At 43.3% G+C, this 19,038-nt stretch overlaps 1 protein-coding gene across 1 annotated transcript in view; it reads right to left on the bottom strand.

Annotated features, from left to right (window-relative positions):
* nrip2 (nuclear receptor interacting protein 2) overlaps positions 1 to 7,576 on the bottom strand; it is a 45,703-nt gene extending 38,127 nt beyond the window's left edge. Inside the window, exon 1 of the mRNA XM_061983672.1 lies at positions 7,017 to 7,576. Coding sequence (XP_061839656.1) covers positions 7,017 to 7,172 — 156 coding nt within the window. The 5' untranslated portion in view covers positions 7,173 to 7,576. The remainder of the gene's footprint in view (positions 1 to 7,016) is intronic.
* Positions 7,577 to 19,038: the final 11,462 nt, after the last annotated feature.

Below are 19,038 nucleotides of genomic sequence, written 5' to 3'. Positions count from 1 at the left end.
ATGTCGTCAGAAACGAACAACAGAAAATGAATGAACTTAAATACTATGGACATGATTAGTGAAAGCAGGTGCGTGACTCAAAACGTGAAACAGGTGCGTGACGTGACAGGTGAAAACTAATGGTTGCTATGGTGACAAGAGTGCACAATGAGTCCAAACGTGGAACAGGTGCGTGACGTGACAGGTGAAACTAATGGTTGCTATGGTGACAAAACAAAACAAAAGTGCACAAAAAGTCCAAAATTTAAACCGAACATTACTAAAACAAAACATGATCACACAGACATGACAATTGCTCTGTATCTTGCTCCGCCCCTTTCTTATTAGTGTGCTTGGGCTTCCAGAAAGTACTATTTTCCTCCATGATTGTGCTGATGATGACTCGGTGTGCGTCCACACATGAACTTGTCTGCTAAGCGGTGTTGCGTTTGGACCAGTTGTTCCTCCCAGGGAATTCAAGTCACAAGTCACTCCCAAACCTCTTTACGACACTTAAAGCTGAGTAGAAAAACCACCAGAGACAGAATAGGTATTTTGTAATATATTTGCAAAGCTTTGCATATACATTGAGACCAGTCCAGCATATAACATTCAATCGCGCCGCCAAGATGGTCTGCCCCCCTCCGAAAAACCCTCTCCCCTCTTAAGTCTCTCTCTCTCCCACCCTCGCCCTCATGTTCCTCTAGCCAAAACACATGCCCATCGTCCTCCTCACCTGGAAATAAGGCTAGATAAGAGAAAGGGGTATCTCTCTTTCTTACATTCTTCATTCAAGGTTAAGCACACAGTTTTTGCAGACAACCAAAAGACCACAATTGGAAGAAAAACACTAGCTGCTTTGTAATATGATTATGAAATAAAAGAAGTAACCACTTAAATTCGGATGTATGTAAATATCTGCCTCCGACAGCGGTGATGCAGGCTCATCGCGGCGAGGGCACGTGACGACAATTTCCACTCCACGCCGCCACAGTGCTCCCTCAAAGATTTCCTGATAGCCGCTGAGACGAGTTTCATTCCGTGGCGGGAAAGATAATTGCTTTTTATCACAAGAGGCCGGGACGGATGTTGAATCACGGGCGGCTAATAGATGACGTTAAGCCCCTTGAAGCTAATGACCTTTTAGGGATTCACGTCAACACGTGTTATATTTTTTTAATAAGTTCACGTTGTGTCCCCGCTGACTGGCGGCCATCGTGATGAAGCGTTGAGATGAAAAGCTAACGCTGGCGTGTTAAAATACTCAACTGCGAGGCGGCTTTATGTAAATGTTAATCAGTGTTGTGCTAGCAAGGCCTAACATAAGTCATGATCATAAATGAACAAATGTTCATTTATTTTGTAATATCAAAAGGTTCAGAGAATCTGGAGAAATCACTGCACGTAAGCCATGATATTACAAACCTTTGATCCCTCAGGCGGTACTGCATCAAAAAGTCACATCAGTTTGTCAAGGATATCACCACATGGGCTCAGGAACACTTCAGAAAAACCACTGTCAGTAACTACAGTTGGTCGCTACATCTGTAAGTGCAAGTTAAAACTCTACTATGCAAAGTGAAAGCCATTTTATCAACAACACCCAGAAACGCCGCCGGCTTCTCTGGGCCCGAGCTCATCTAAGATGGACTCATGCAAAGTGTAAAAGTGTTCTGTGGTCTGACGAGTCCACATTTTAAATTGTTTTTGGAAACTATGGACATCGTGTCCTCCGGACCAAATAGGAAAAAAAACATCCGGACTGGTAAAGGCGCAAAGTGTAAAAGCCAGCATGTGTGATGGTATGGGGGTGTATTAGTGCCCAAGGCATGGGTAACTTACACATCTGTGAAGGCACCATTAATGCTGAAAGGTACATACAGGTTTTGGAACAACATATGTTGCCATCCAAGCAATGTCTTTTCTATGGACGCCCCTGTTTATTTCAACAAGACAATGCCAAGCCACATTCTGCACGTTACAACAGCGTGGCTTCATAGTAAAAGAGTGCGGGTACTAGACTGGCCTGCCTGTAGTCCAGACCTGTCTCCCATTGAAAATGTGTGGCGCATTATGAAGCCTAAAATAGCACAACGGAGACCCCCGGACTGTTGAACAACTTAAGCTGTACATCAAGCAAGAATGGGAAAGAATTCCACTTCAAAAATGTGTCTCCTCAGTTCCCAGAAACGCCGCCAGCTTCTCTGGGCCCGAGCTCATCTAAGATGGACTGATGCAAAGTGTAAAAGTGTTCTGTGGTCTGACGAGTCCACATTTCAAATTGTTTTTGGAAACTGTAGACGTCGTGTCCTCCGGGCCAAAGAGGAAAATAACCATCCGGATTGTTATGGATATTGGGGGTGTATTAGTGCCCAAGACATGGGTAACTTACACATCTGTGAAGGCAACATTAATGCTGAAAGGTACATACAGGTTTTGGAGCAACATATGTTGCCATCCAAGCAACGTTACCATGGACACCCCTGCTTATTTCAGCAAGACAATGCCAAGCCACGTGTTATATCAACGTGGCTTCATAGTAAAAGAGTGCGGGTACTAGACTGGCCTGCTTGTAGTCCAGACCTGTCTCCCATTGAAAATGTGTGAAGGCTAAAATATGAGAAGGGAGACTGTTGAACAACTTAAGCTGTACATCAAGCAAGAATGGGAAATAATTCCACTTCAAAAATGTGTCTCCTCAGTTCCCAAACGTTTACTGAGTGTTGTTAAAAGGAAAGGCCATGTAACGCAGTGGTAAAAAATTTGTTACAATGTGTTGCTGCCATTAAATTCTAACTTAATGCATACTTGCCAACCCTCCCGAATTTTCCGGGAGACTCCCGAAATTCAGCGCCTCTCCCGAAAACATCCTGGGACAAATATTCTCCCGAAAATCTCCCGATTTTCATCCGGAGCTGGAGGCCACGCCCCCTCCAGCTCCATGCGGACCTGAGTGAGGACAGCCTTTTTTCATGACGGGAGGACAACAGGGTGACAAGAACTAAATCATCCAGACTAGAGATAAATTGTATTATTATGTTTATCTTACCTAAAAATAAATATATTTATTAATAAAATACATTTTTACTAAATTTTGCTAAAAACATCAAAATTAATCATATTTTTATTTGTATTTTTTCTGACTCCTTATTACATCCAGGCATTAGAATTATACATTAAAATAAACATATTTGAAATAATTAATTTTAAATTATCATAATAATTCATTTAAAATGACCATATTTAATTATTAAAATAATTGCTTGTTTATCAACAACTTTAGCATTTTATTCATTACATTTTGAAGCTCTCAGAAGCCAAGTTATGTTATATTCTGTCATGTCTGTATTATCATGTTTTGTTTTAAGTCATGTTTTGTTTAGTTTCTGTCTTTTCACTCCCTTGTCTGGTCACCATAGCAACCATTAGTTTTCACCTGTCACGTCACGCACCTGTTTCACGTCTTGAGTCACGCACCTGTTTTCGTTAATCATGTCCATAGTATTTAAGTTAATTCATTTTCTGTTGTTCAGCCTGACGACCTCGCACCCCATATATGCTTCTGCACACTCCTCTATGATCCTGCTTCATGTCCCTTGTCACAGTAAGTTTTGGTTCCATGTTTATAGTCTTTTTGTTTTTCATAGTTTATTCTCCGCCATTGTGCGCGCTTTTTGTTTGATCTTTTTTTAATAAATAAATCATGTACCTTGGTTCCCGTCTCGCCCGTGCCAACTTTCCGCTGCATCCTGGAAAAGCAAACTCTCAAGATCAAGCCGTGACATTAGGTCGTCAGCAGACCCGCTTTTCCGCAAGGAAGTTGGCCGAGTTGGACAATGCGGATGAAGCTTCTTGGGAGGTGCTGCGCGCCATGGAGGCAGAGACGCTGCGCTTTTCCCCCAGGGAGCGCAGGGGGATGATGTGGGGGAATGAAGGCAAGCTGGTGCCGATCGGCGCGTCGCTCCCGTCCCGGAAACGTCGCCAAGGACGGGGAAAAACTTCCTCGAGCCAGCAGGACACGCCGCTCCCACAAGCCCCGCCCCCTCCGGGCGGAAGCAAGCAGCAGTCTGCCCGGCTTCCCCATGATGACATCACAGACCAGGATTTTTGTTTCAATACTTTTTCTTTAAATCACCCGCCTCCAGCTAAAAACTCTAATGCCATGTCTTTGATAAAGCATTATCAAAACATGTTTTTAGAAATCAGGTCTAGTCAGTCACAGCCATCCCAATTTCATGCCCCGCCCCCCAAGACTCATGCCCCGCCCCCCAAGACTCAAGTCCCGCCCCCGTCACAATTTTTTTCTTTTTTTCCGCCCACACAACACCAGGTGGGGGATAAAAAAACAAAACAATTTGGCCAAAATAAAGGGGAAATTTCTGCCCTCCCCCGCCCACCCCTACAGAGAGTTCCAGACCGCAGGGAGCGCGTCTGGTATCCGCCCCTTGAGGGGGGGGCTGGGGTCGGGAGCTGTGTTGGTGGGGTGGCTCGGCATCACCATGCCAAGCCACAGCCTCCAGCACGACCGCCCTCACCAGTCTACCGACCCGTCAAGCCACAGCCTCCAGCAAGACCGCCCTCACCAGTCTTCCGACCTGCCAAGCCGCAACCCCCAGCTAGGCCACCTCCACCTGCTCCAAGGCTAGCTCCTCAGCTAGCACCTGTCGCGACACCTGTTGCCGCACCAAGGCTAGCACCAGCTCCACCACGCCAAGTTCCACGGCAGACTCCAGTACCCGCACCACGCCTAGCCGCATCATGCCAAGCTCCGGTACCAGCTCCATGCCGCCAAGCACTGCCTAGCCAAGACCAAGACCCTCCACGCCAAGACCAAGACCCTCCACGCCAAGTCCAAGACCAAGACCCTCCACGCCAAGTCCAAGACCAAGACCCTCCACGCCAAGTCCAAGACCAAGACCCTCCACGCCAAGTCCAAGACCAAGACCCTCCACGCCAAGCCCAAGACCAAGACCCTCCACGCCAAGCCCAAGACCAAGACCCTCCACGCCAAGTGCCGCCAGTCGCAGCTCCACGACGCCAAGTGCCGCCAGTCGCAGCTCCACGACGCCAAGTGCCGCCAGTCGCAGCTCCACGACGCCAAGTGCCGCCAGTCGCAGCTCCACGACGCCAAGTGCCGCCAGTCGCAGCTCCACGACGCCAAGTGCCGCCAGTCGCAGCTCCACGACGCCAAGTGCCGCCAGTCGCAGCTCCACGACGCCAAGTGCCGCCAGTCGCAGCTCCACGACGCCAAGTGCCGCCAGTCGCAGCTCCACGACGCCAAGTGCCGCCAGTCGCAGCTTCACGACGCCAAGACCCGCCATGCCAAGACCAAGACCAAGACCCGTCATGCCAAGACCAAGACCCGCCATGCCAAGACCAAGACCAAGACCCGCCATGCCAAGACCAAGACCAAGACCCGCCATGCCAAGACCAAGACACGCCATGCCAAGACCAAGACTCGCCATGCCAAGACCAAGACTCGCCATGCCAAGACCAAGACTCGCCATGCCAAGACCAAGACCCACGCCGAGCTTCGCCGCTGGACGCGTCACGCCGAGCTTCGCCGCTGGACGCGTCACGCCGAGCTTCGCCGCCTGACTTGCCACGCCTGCCAAGTTGACGACGCGCCTGCCTCCTCGTCGGCTACGGATATGGCCGCTACCTGGTCGCCCGCCACGCCAAGTGCGCCCACCTCCCAGTCGGCCACGAATGTGGCCAATCCCTGGGCATCCGCCTCGCCTGCTGCAGCGGTGTTCCACTCGCCGCCGCCACTTGACTTTGCCTCGGTGGATTCGGGGCCACTTGGGCTGGCGACCCACCGCCATGTTCCCCTCCCGCCCTCCCATGACTTTTGTTAAGTTTTTTTTCTTGGACATCTGGTATCTGTCCTTAAGGGAGGGGCTCTGTCATGTCTGTATTATCATGTTTTGTTTTAAGTCATGTTTTGTTTAGTTTCTGTCTTTTCACTCCCTTGTCTGGTCACCATAGCAACCATTAGTTTTCACCTGTCACGTCACGCACCTGTTTCACGTCTTGAGTCACGCACCTGTTTTCGTTAATCATGTCCATAGTATTTAAGTTAATTCATTTTCTGTTGTTCAGCCTGACGACCTCGCACCCCATATATGCTTCTGCACACTCCTCTATGATCCTGCTTCATGTCCCTTGTCACAGTAAGTTTTGGTTCCATGTTTATAGTCTTTTTGTTTTTCATAGTTTATTCTCCGCCATTGTGCGCGCTTTTTGTTTGATCTTTTTTTAATAAATAAATCATGTACCTTGGTTCCCGTCTCGCCCGTGCCAACTTTCCGCTGCATCCTGGAAAAGCAAACTCTCAAGATCAAGCCGTGACAATATTCCTTAAGATTTATTTATGCAAGTTTGAAGTATCAATTATCTAAACACAGTTTAGTTTGCATATTTTCAGGATGTATGTATATATATATATATATATATATATATATATATATGCGATACTTAATTCTAGCTGTCAATATACTCCTCCCCTCTTAACCACGCCCCCAACCACGCCCTGCCCCACCCCCGACCACGCCCCCACCCCCCACCTCCCGAAATCGGAGGTCTCAAGGTTGGCAAGTATGACTTAATGATTATTTGCATTAAAAAAATGAAGTTTCTCAGTGTGAACATGAAATATCTTGTCTTTGCAGTCTATTCAATTGAATATCAGTTGAAAAGGATTTGTTGTATTCTCTTTTTGTTTACCATTTACACAACGTGACAACTTCACTGCTTTTGTGTATACGAGATGATATATAGCGAGAATGGAATGGTCACACCAGGAATCAATCAACATTTTGTGTTAGCTCTCAATCTGCGGCTGAAAATGCTTGCAGGCGACTCATTTGACCCTAGGACTACCATGTTAATAGTTTGTCGACAATCCAGGTGGATACATGGTGGTCATCTACATTGGGATTACTGTTTGTGCTATCATTGTGTTCACAGAGTCCATGGTAGACCTGGTGTACACAGAAGGTTATTGCAACAGGAAGTTGGTTCCACTCGCCACTCACCAGGTCTTTGGACGTCCCCAGCCTCTTGAGGCCGTCCAGGGGCAGGAGGTCAGCCGAGTCCTTGTGCGTGAACTGAGTGGCCTGCTTGAGACGCCGCTGCTGGTGCAGGATGGCTTTATCTCTCATGGCCAGCTCGCCTTTTTTGGCCTCACTCATGCTTTCGGTCCACACGCCAAAAAAAAACAACAAAAAGGCAAGAGAAGGGGAGACCTTCAAAGATGACCGCCTTCTGGTAGATTCCACTCTGACGCTGCTGCTTGCCTCCTCATGTATTTGTGCTTGGTCTAGGGTCCGCTCCTGGGTGCTGATGAAGACCACGGTGATGATGCGAACATCCTCCTCGGAGCGTCGTCGAGCGTCGGCTGCCTCTCACACGGTCTCGCAGGCGAGTGGAGTGTTTTCCCCTCCCCTTGGTGCCATCTGTCCTTGCAAGCTCACATCCCTGCCTTCCTTTTTTCCCCCACTGGGTCCTCCTCCTCCCTCAGCCCTCCTCTACATGTCACTCATGCACAGTGCACCTTTGCTCACTTTAACAGCGTCTTTAAAGCCTCAGCATGCTCTATCCGTGTGTGTGTGTGTGTGTGTGTGTGTGTGTGTGTGTGTGTGTGTGTGTGTGTGTGTGTGTGATGCGCCGCACCCACAGATGCCTGCACCCCTGGGTGCTGATTATCCCTCAGTTCCCCCAAAGCCCCCCCCCCTGCTGCGTGGCTGGGATGGCGACCCCACACAGCCTGAGCCAATCAATGTGATGATACGAGCATCGATTTGCCCTCTGGCGTGAAAACGTCACTATCATTCTTCCACGCCGGCAAACACTCTCGTAAAATGCGAGTCCTGTTTTGATACTCGTTTAAAAGGCAATTCCTTTTCGCATTTCAGGGTAAAAATTGTAAAAAAATAAAATATATACAACAAATTAATTGGTTTGTGAAGGTGACTTAGAAGCTTTGATTTCTATGTGGCGTTTGCTGCCCTCTGCTGGTCACCTTGCATATCACGCAAATAGAGTGCAATACATTCAATATCAATCAATGTTTATTTATTTATATAGCCCTAAATCACGAGTGTCTCAAAGGGCTGCACAAGCCACAACGACATCCTCGGTCCAGAGCCCACATCAGGGCAACCCAGTGGGACAATGAGAAACCTTGGAGAGGACCGCAGATGTGGGGACCCCCGGTGCAATGGACGTCGAGTGGATCTAACATAATATTGTGAGAGTCCAGTCCATAGTGGATCTAATATAATAGTGTGAGAGTCCCGTCCATAGTGGATCTAATATAATAGTGTGAGAGTCCAGTCCATAGTGGATCTAACATAATAGTGAGAGTCCAGTCCATAGTGGATCTAACATAATAGTGAGAGTCCAGTCCATAGTGGATCTAACATAATAGTGTGAGAGTCCAGTCCATAGTGGATCTAACATAATAGTGAGAGTCCAGTCCATAGTGGATCTAGCATAATATTGTGAGAGTCTAGTCCATAGTGGATCTAACATAATACTAAGAGTCCAGTCCATAGTGGATCTAACATAATAGTGAGAGTCCAGTCCATAGTGGATCTAAAATAATAGTGTGAGAGTCCAGTCCATAGTGGATCTAACCTAATAGTGTGAGAGTCCAGTCCATAGTGGATCTAACATAATAGTGAGAGTCCAGTCCATAGTGGATCTAGCATAATAGTGAGAGTCTAGTCTATAGTGGATCTAACATAATAGTGAGAGTCCAGTCCATAGTGGATCTGGCATAATAGTGAGGGTCCAGTCCATAGTGGATCTAACATAATAGTGTGAGTCCAGTCCATAGTGGATCTAACATAATAGTGAGAGTCCAGTCCATAGCGGATCTAACATAATAGTGAGAGTCCAGTCCATAGTGGATTTAACATAATAGTGTGAGAGTCCAGTCCATAGTGGATCTAACATAATATTGTGAGAGTCCAGTCCATAGTGGATCTAACATAATAGTGAGAGTCCAGTCCATAGTGGATCTAATATAATAGTGTGAGAGTCTAGTCCATAGTGGATCTAACATAATAGTGATAGTCCAGTCCATAGTGGATCTAACATAATAGTGAGAGTCCAGTCCATAGTGGATCTAACATAATAGTGAGAGTCCAGTCCATAGTGGATCTAACATAATAGTGAGAGTCCAGTCCATAGTGGATCTAACATAATAGTGAGAGTCCAGTCCATAGTGGATCTAACATAATAGTGTGAGAGTCCAGTCCATAGTGGATCAAACATAATAGTGAGAGTCCAGTCCATAGTGGATCTAACATAATAGTGTGAGAGTCCAGTCCATAGTGGATCTAACATAATAGTGAGAGTCCAGTCCATAGTGGATCTAACATAATAGTGAGAGTCCAGTCCATAGTGGATCTAACATAATAGTGAGAGTCCAGTCCATAGTGGATCTAACATAATAGTGTGAGAGTCCAGTCCATAGTGGATCTAACATAATATTGTGAGAGTCCAGTCCATAGTGGATCTAACATAATAGTGAGAGTCCAGTCCATAGTGGATCTAATATAATAGTGTGAGAGTCTAGTCCATAGTGGATCTAACATAATAGTGATAGTCCAGTCCATAGTGGATCTAACATAATAGTGAGAGTCCAGTCCATAGTGGATCTAACATAATAGTGAGAGTCCAGTCCATAGTGGATCTAACATAATAGTGAGAGTCCAGTCCATAGTGGATCTAACATAATAGTGAGAGTCCAGTCCATAGTGGATCTAACATAATAGTGTGAGAGTCCAGTCCATAGTGGATAAAACATAATAGTGAGAGTCCAGTCCATAGTGGATCTAACATAATAGTGTGAGAGTCCAGTCCATAGTGGATCTAACATAATAGTGAGAGTCCAGTCCATAGTGGATCTAACATAATAGTGAGAGTCCAGTCCATAGTGGATCTAACATAATAGTGAGAGTCCAGTCCATAGTGGATCTAACATAATAGTGAGAGTCCAGTCCATAGTGGATCTAACATAATAGTGTGAGAGTCCAGTCCATAGTGTATCAAACATAATAGTGAGAGTCCAGTCCATAGTGGATCTAACATAATAGTGAGAGAGTCCAGTCCATAGTGGATCTAGCATAATATTGTGAGAGTCCAGTCCATAGTGGATCTAACATAATATTGTGAGAGTCCAGTCCATAGTGGATCTAGCATAATAGTGAGAGTCCAGTCCATAGTGGATCTAACATAATAGTGAGAGTCCAGTCCATAGTGGATCTAACATAATAGTGTGAGAGTCCAGTCCATAGTGGATCTAGCATAATATTGTGAGAGTCCAGTCCATAGTGGATCTAACATAATAGTGTGGGAGTCCAGTCCATAGTGGATCTAGCATAATATTGTGAGAGTCCAGTCCATAGTGGATCTAACATAATATTGTGAGAGTCCAGTCCATAGTGGATCTAGCATAATAGTGAGAGTCCAGTCCATAGTGGATCTAACATAATAGTGAGAGTCCAGTCCATAGTGGATCTAACATAATAGTGTGAGAGTCCAGTCCATAGTGGATCTAGCATAATATTGTGAGAGTCCAGTCCATAGTGGATCTAACATAATAGTGAGAGTCCAGTCCATAGTGGATCTAATATAATAGTGTGAGAGTCCAGTCCATAGTGGATATAACATAATAGTGTGAGAGTCCAGTCCATAGTGGATCTAACATAATAGTGAGAGTCCAGTCCATAGTGGATCTAACATAATAGTGTGAGAGTCCAGTCCATAGTGGATCTAACATAATAGTGAGAGAGTCCAGTCCATAGTGGCTCTAACATAATAGTGAGAGTCCAGTCCATAGTGGATCTAGCATAATAGTGAGAGTCCAGTCCATAGTGGATCTAACATAATAGTGTGAGAGTCCAGTCCATAGTGGATCTAACATAATAGTGAGAGTCCAGTCCATAGTGGATCTAACATAATAGTGAGAGTCCAGTCCATAGTGGATCTAACATAATAGTGTGAGAGTCCAGTCCATAGTGGATCTAACATAATAGTGAGAGTCCAGTCCATAGTGGATCTAACATAATAGTGAGAGTCCAGTCCATAGTGGATCTAGCATAATATTGTGAGAGTCCAGTCCATAGTGGATCCAACATAATAGTGAGAGTCCAGTCCATAGTGGATCTAACATAATAGTTAGAGTCCAGTCCATAGTGGATCTAACATAATAGTGAGAGTCCAGTCCATAGTGGATCTAACATAATAGTGAGAGTCCAGTCCATAGTGGATCTAACATAATAGTGAGAGTCCAGTCCATAGTGGATCTAACATAATAGTGTGAGAGTCCAGTCCATAGTGGATCTAACATAATAGTGAGAGTCCAGTCCATAGTGGATCTAACATAATAGTGAGAGTCCAGTCCATAGTGGATCTAACATAATAGTGTGAGAGTCCAGTCCATAGTGGATCTAGCATAATATTGTGAGAGTCCAGTCCATAGTGGATCTAACATAATATTGTGAGAGTCCAATCCATAGTGGATCTAACATAATAGTGAGAGTCCAGTCCATAGTGGATCTAACATAATAGTGAGAGTCCAGTCCATAGTGGATCTAACATAATAGTGAGAGTCCAGTCCATAGTGGATCTAACATAATAGTGTGAGAGTCCAGTCCATAGAGGATCTAACATAATAGTGAGAGTCCAGTCCATAGTGGATCTAACAAAGTAGTGTGAGAGTCCAGTCCATAGTGGATCTAACATAATAGTGAGAGTCCAGTCCATAGTGGATCTAACATAATAGTGTGAGAGTCCAGTCCATAGCGGATCTAACATAATAGTGTGAGAGTCCAGTCCATAGTGGATCTAACATAATAGTGAGAGTCCAGTCCATAGTGGATCTAACATAATAGTGAGAGTCCAGTCCATAGTGGATCTAACATAATAGTGTGAGAGTCCAGTCCATAGTGGATCTAACATAATAGTGAGAGTCCAGTCCATAGTGGATCTAACATAATAGTGAGAGTCCAGTCCATAGTGGATATAGCATAATATTGTGAGAGTCCAGTCCATAGTGGATCCAACATAATAGTGAGAGTCCAGTCCATAGTGGATCTAACATAATAGTTAGAGTCCAGTCCATAGTGGATCTAACATAATAGTGAGAGTCCAGTCCATAGGGGATCTAACATAATAGTGAGAGTCCAGTCCATAGTGGATCTAACATAATAGTGAGAGTCCAGTCCATAGTGGATCTAACATAATAGTGTGAGAGTCCAGTCCATAGTGGATCTAACATAATAGTGAGAGTCCAGTCCATAGTGGATCTAACATAATAGTGAGAGTCCAGTCCATAGTGGATCTAACATAATAGTGTGAGAGTCCAGTCCATAGTGGATCTAGCATAATATTGTGAGAGTCCAGTCCATAGTGGATCTAACATAATATTGTGAGAGTCCAGTCCATAGTGGATCTAACATAATAGTGAGAGTCCAGTCCATAGTGGATCTAGCATAATAGTGAGAGTCCAGTCCATACTGGATATAACATAATAGTGTGAGAGTCCAGTCCATAGTGGATATAACATAATAGTGAGAGTCCAGTCCATAGTGGATCTAACATAATAGTGAGAGTCCAGTCCATAGTGGATCCAACATAATAGTGAGAGTCCAGTCCATAGTGGATCTAACATAATAGTGTGAGAGTCCAGTCCATAGTGGATCTAACATAATAGTGAGAGTCCAGTCCATAGTGGATCTAACATAATAGTGAGAGTCCAGTCCGTAGTGGATCTAACATAATAGTGTGAGAGTCCAGTCCATAGTGGATCTAGCATAATATTGTGAGAGTCCAGTCCATAGTGGATCTAACATAATATTGTGAGAGTCCAGTCCATAGTGGATCTAACATAATAGTGAGAGTCCAGTCCATAGTGGATCTAGCATAATAGTGAGAGTCCAGTCCATACTGGATATAACATAATAGTGTGAGAGTCCAGTCCATAGTGGATCTAACATAATAGTGAGAGTCCAGTCCATAGTGGATCTAACATAATAGTGAGAGTCCAGTCCATAGTGTATCCAACATAATAGTGAGAGTCCAGTCCATAGTGGATCTAACATAATAGTGAGAGTCCAGTCCATAGTGGATCTAACATAATAGTGAGAGTCCAGTCCATAGTGGATCTAACATAATAGTGTGAGAGTCCAGTCCATAGAGGATCTAACATAATAGTGAGAGTCCAGTCCATAGTGGATCTAACATAATAGTGTGAGAGTCCAGTCCATAGTGGATCTAACATAATAGTGAGAGTCCAGTCCATAGTGGATCTAACATAATAGTGTGAGAGTCCAGTCCATAGTGGATCTAACATAATAGTGTGAGAGTCCAGTCCATAGTGGATCTAACATAATAGTGAGAGTCCAGTCCATAGTGGATCTAACATAATAGTGAGAGTCCAGTCCATAGTGGATCTAACATAATAGTGAGAGTCCAGTCCATAGTGGATCTAACATAATAGTGAGAGTCCAGTCCATAGTGGATCTAGCATAATATTGTGAGAGTCCAGTCCATAGTGGATCCAACATAATAGTGAGAGTCCAGTCCATAGTGGATCTAACATAATAGTGTGAGAGTCCAGTCCATAGTGGATCTAACATAATAGTGAGAGTCCAGTCCATAGTGGATCTAACATAATAGTGAGAGTCCAGTCCATAGTGGATCCAACATAATAGTGAGAGTCCAGTCCATAGTGGATCTAACATAATAGTGCGAGTCCAGTCCATAGTGGATCTAACATAATAGTGTGAGAGTCCAGTCCATAGAGGATCTAACATAATAGTGAGAGTCCAGTCCATAGTGGATCTAACATAATAGTGTGAGAGTCCAGTCCATAGTGGATCTAACATAATAGTGAGAGTCCAGTCCATAGTGGATCTAACATAATAGTGTGAGAGTCCAGTCCATAGTGGATCTAGCATAATATTGTGAGAGTCCAGTCCATAGTGAATCTAACATAATAGTGAGAGTCCAGTCCATAGTGGATCTAATATAATAGTGTGAGAGTCCAGTCCATAGTGGATATAACATAATAGTGTGAGAGTCCAGTCCATAGTGGATCTAACATAATAGTGAGAGTCCAGTCCATAGTGGATCTAACATAATAGTGTGAGAGTCCAGTCCATAGTGGATCTAACATAATAGTGAGAGAGTCCAGTCCATAGTGGCTCTAACATAATAGTGAGAGTCCAGTCCATAGTGGATCTAACATAATAGTGAGAGTCCAGTCCATAGTGGATCTAACATAATAGTGTGAGAGTCCAGTCCATAGTGGATCTAACATAATAGTGAGAGTCCAGTCCATAGTGGATCTAACATAATAGTGAGAGTCCAGTCCATAGTGGATCTAACATAATAGTGTGAGAGTCCAGTCCATAGTGGATCTAACATAATAGTGAGAGTCCAGTCCATAGTGGATCTAACATAATAGTGAGAGTCCAGTCCATAGTGGATCTAGCATAATATTGTGAGAGTCCAGTCCATAGTGGATCCAACATAATAGTGAGAGTCCAGTCCATAGTGGATCTAACATAATAGTTAGAGTCCAGTCCATAGTGGATCTAACATAATAGTGAGAGTCCAGTCCATAGTGGATCTAACATAATAGTGAGAGTCCAGTCCATAGTGGATCTAACATAATAGTGAGAGTCCAGTCCATAGTGGATCTAACATAATAGTGTGAGAGTCCAGTCCATAGTGGATCTAACATAATAGTGAGAGTCCAGTCCATAGTGGATCTAACATAATAGTGAGAGTCCAGTCCATAGTGGATCCAACATAATAGTGAGAGTCCAGTCCATAGTGGATCCAACATAATAGTGAGAGTCCAGTCCATAGTGGATCTAACATAATAGTGAGAGTCCAGTCCATAGTGGATCTAACATAATAGTGTGAGAGTCCAGTCCATAGAGGATCTAACATAATAGTGAGAGTCCAGTCCATAGTGGATCTAACATAATAGTGTGAGAGTCCAGTCCATAGTGGATCTAACATAATAGTGAGAGTCCAGTCCATAGTGGATCTAACATAATAGTGTGAGAGTCCAGTCCATAGTGGATCTAACATAATAGTGTGAGAGTCCAGTCCATAGTGGATCTAACATAATAGTGAGAGTCCAGTCCATAGTGGATCTAACATAATAGTGAGAGTCCAGTCCATAGTGGATCTAACATAATAGTGAGAGTCCAGTCCATAGTGGATCTAGCATAATATTGTGAGAGTCCAGTCCATAGTGGATCCAACATAATAGTGAGAGTCCAGTCCATAGTGGATCTAACATAATAGTGTGAGAGTCCAGTCCATAGTGGATCTAACATAATAGTGAGAGACCAGTCCATAGTGGATCTAACATAATAGTGAGAGTCCAGTCCATAGTGGATCCAACATAATAGTGAGAGTCCAGTCCATAGTGGATCTAACATAATAGTGCGAGTCCAGTCCATAGTGGATCTAACATAATAGTGTGAGAGTCCAGTCCATAGAGGATCTAACATAATAGTGAGAGTCCAGTCCATAGTGGATCTAACATAATAGTGTGAGAGTCCAGTCCATAGTGGATCTAACATAATAGTGAGAGTCCAGTCCATAGTGGATCTAACATAATAGTGTGAGAGTCCAGTCCATAGTGGATCTAACATAATAGTGTGAGAGTCCAGTCCATAGTGGATCTAACATAATAGTGAGAGTCCAGTCCATAGTGGATCTAACATAATAGTGAGAGTCCAGTCCATAGTGGATCTAACATAATAGTGAGAGTCCAGTCCATAGTGGATCTAACATAATAGTGAGAGTCCAGTCCATAGTGAATCTAGCATAATATTGTTAGAGTCCAGTCCATAGTGGATCCAACATAATAGTGAGAGTCCAGTCCATAGTGGATCTAACATAATAGTGTGAGAGTCCAGTCCATAGTGGATCTAACATAATAGTGAGAGTCCAGTCCATAGTGGATCTAACATAATAGTGAGAGTCCAGTCCATAGTGGGGCCAGCAGGAGACCATCTCGAGCGGAGACGGGTCAGCAGCGCAGAGATGTCCCCAACCGATGCACAGGCGAGCGGTCCACCCCGGGTCTGGTTCGGACGTTAAGTATCTTGTCAATTAAATATAAGTTGAAAAGGATTTGCAAAAAAATTGTATTCTGTTTTTATTTACCATTTACACAACGTGCCAACTTCACTGCTTTTGGGTTCTGTAAGTACCAAATTCGGTACCCATCCCTATTTTTAAATCGTGTTCAATTGACTGCAGAAACCCCTGAACATCAACTTTATTGTCATTAAAGTGCCATAAATATCGATATGAACAAAAGGAGAAGTTTGTTGGGAAAGCAAATAGAATTCCAACAAAAACCTGCTTAGCACACAACAACAAAGTAAAACAGTCTTTTGCTGGCAATGCGACACAAAAATGTCTTTGTGCTGTTTTTGGATCAGGTTCCCAAAGGAGAAGGCACGTGTGCGTGGAAATGTGGAATCCAAAAAGCAAGTAACAATGCAAAAGGAATTAAATGAGGCTCCGATGCTGAAATTGAAGTGACAGAATGTAGTATGAATGTAAGAATAGTTTCAATGTTGGAATGGTTTGAAGGTTGAAGAGTTAGAATTTCCACAAAAAACAGAATTTGGTTTGGAACTTGGGAAAGTGTTACTTTGAAAGTCCAGGATGAGCGGAATGTGTTGATGTTGGAATGGTTTGAATAGGTTGAAAAATGTGAGAATTGTGCAACGTGGAAAAATGTCCCATTCATTTCAACGGGAACTTCCTGGAAATTTGGGAATTTTGTGGAAAAGTGGTATTTTTTTTAACTGAAAGGGTTGGCGTTGGAATCCTTTAAATCAGTCAGGAAATGTTGAAGTAGTAACAGTTTTTTAATTTGAAAAATGGTATTATGGAATTTTGAAAAAAGCGGATTTTTTGGGGAAATTGGTAAAAACTTGAATGGTCTGAATGACTTGAAATGGTTGGTGTGGGAATTTTTCCAAATCGGTCGGGAAATGTTAAAGTAGTAATATTTTGAATTGAGAAATGGTGTTACAAAGTTCCTGGAATTTCAGGGAAACCGGGAATGTTTCCAGTTCAAAAAACATCTTAGTTTTTTGTCCTGAATAAGAGGAATGTTTTGACGGTGGAACGGTTCAAATGCGTCGGAAAATGTGGAAGGAGTAGTCGCCAGAAAAAAGGGTGGAAATGGGGCTTTGGAAAACCAGGAATTTTGGAAAATCCTGTAATGTTTTTGAACTTGGAAAATTGGTACTTTGATTTTCCAGAATGGTTTGAATCGGTTGAAAAATGTGGAAATTTGAAAAAAAAAAGGCCAATTCATTTTGAATGGGAAAAATGTCCTGGAAAACCAGGGAATTTTTTGAATTAGTCAAGGGAAAGCCCGCCATTCCCAAAGAGGCTGAACAGTTTGAAGTTGGAATGGTTTGAATCGGTTGAAAAATGTGAAAATGGTGGAAGTTTGAAAAAAGGCCAAATCATTTTGAATAGAAAAAATGTCCTGGAAAACCAGGAATTCTGGAAAACCAGGGAATTTTTTGAATTTGTCAAGGGAAAGCCCGCCATTCCCAAAGAGGCTGAACAGTTTGAAGTTGGAATGGTTTGAATCGGTTGAAAAATGTGAAAATGGTGGAAGTTTGAAAAAAGGCCAAATCATTTTGAATAGAAAAAATGTCCTGGAAAACCAGGAATTCTGGAAAATCTGGGAATTTTTGGAATTTTTCAAGGGAAAGCCCGCCATTCCCGAAGAGGCTGAACAGTTTGAAGTTGGAATTGTTTGAATCGGTTGAAAAATGTGGAAATGGTGGAAGTTTGAAAAATGGCCAATTCATTTTGAATAGAAAAAATGTCCTGGAAAACGAGGAATTCTGGAAAATCTGGGAATTTTTGGAATTAGTCAAGGGAAAGCCCGCCATTCCCGAAGAGGCTGAACAGTTTGAAGTTGGAATGGTTTGAATCGGTTGAAAAATATGGAAACGGTGGAAGTTTGAAAAATGGCCAATTCATTTTAATGGCAAAAATGTCCTGGAAAACCAGGAATTCTGGAAAATCTGGGAATTTTTGGAATTTGTCAAGGGAAAGCCCGCCATTCCCGAAGAGGCTGAACAGTTTGAAGTTGGAATGGTTTGAATGGGTTGAAAAATGTGGAAATGGTGGAAGTTTGAAAAATGGCCAATTCATTTTGAATGGGAAAAATGTCCTGGAAAACCAGGAATTCTGGAAAATCTGGGAATTTTTGGAATTAGTCAAGAGAAAGCCCGCCATTCCTGAAGAGGCTGAACAGTTTGAAGGTGGAATGGTTTGAATCGGATAAAAAATTTGGAAATGGTGGAAGTTTGAAAAATGGCCAATTAATTTTCAATGGGAAAAATGTCCTGGAAAACCAGGAATTCTGGAAAATCTGGGAATTTGTCAAGGGAAAGCCCGCCATTCCCGAAGAGGCTGAACAGTTTGAAGTTGGAATGGTTTGAATCGGTTGAAAAATGTGGAAATGGTGGAAGTTTGAAAAATGGCCAATTCATTTTGAATGGGAAAAATGTCCTGGAAAACCAGGAATTCTGGGAAATCTGGGAATTTTTGGAATTTGTCAAGGGAAAGCCTGCCATTCCCAAAGAGGCTGAACAGTTTGAAGTTGCAATGGTTTGAATCGGTTGAAAAATGTGGAAATGGTGGAAGTTTGAAAAATGGCCAATTCATTTTGAATGGAAAAAATGTCCTGGAAAACCAGGAATTCTGGAAAATATGGGAATTTTTGGAATTTGTCAAGGGAAAGCCCGCCATTCTCAAAGAGGCTGAACAGTTTGAAGTTGGAAGGGTTTGAATCGGATAAAAAATGTGGAAATGGTGGAAGTTTGAAAAATGGCCAATTCATTTTCAATGGCAAAAATGTCCTGGAAAACCAGGAATTCTGGAAAATCTGGGAATTTTTGGAATTTGTCAAGGGAAAGCCCACCATTCCCGAAGAGGCTGAACAGTTTGAAGTTGGAATGGTTTGAATTGGTTGAA

This window comes from Nerophis lumbriciformis, linkage group LG25 (genome assembly GCF_033978685.3).
Source record: "Nerophis lumbriciformis linkage group LG25, RoL_Nlum_v2.1, whole genome shotgun sequence".
In the NCBI taxonomy this organism is placed as follows: domain Eukaryota; kingdom Metazoa; phylum Chordata; class Actinopteri; order Syngnathiformes; family Syngnathidae; genus Nerophis; species Nerophis lumbriciformis.
Note: the sequence above shows the minus strand (reverse complement) of the source record. Positions and strands in the feature narration are given on the sequence as shown.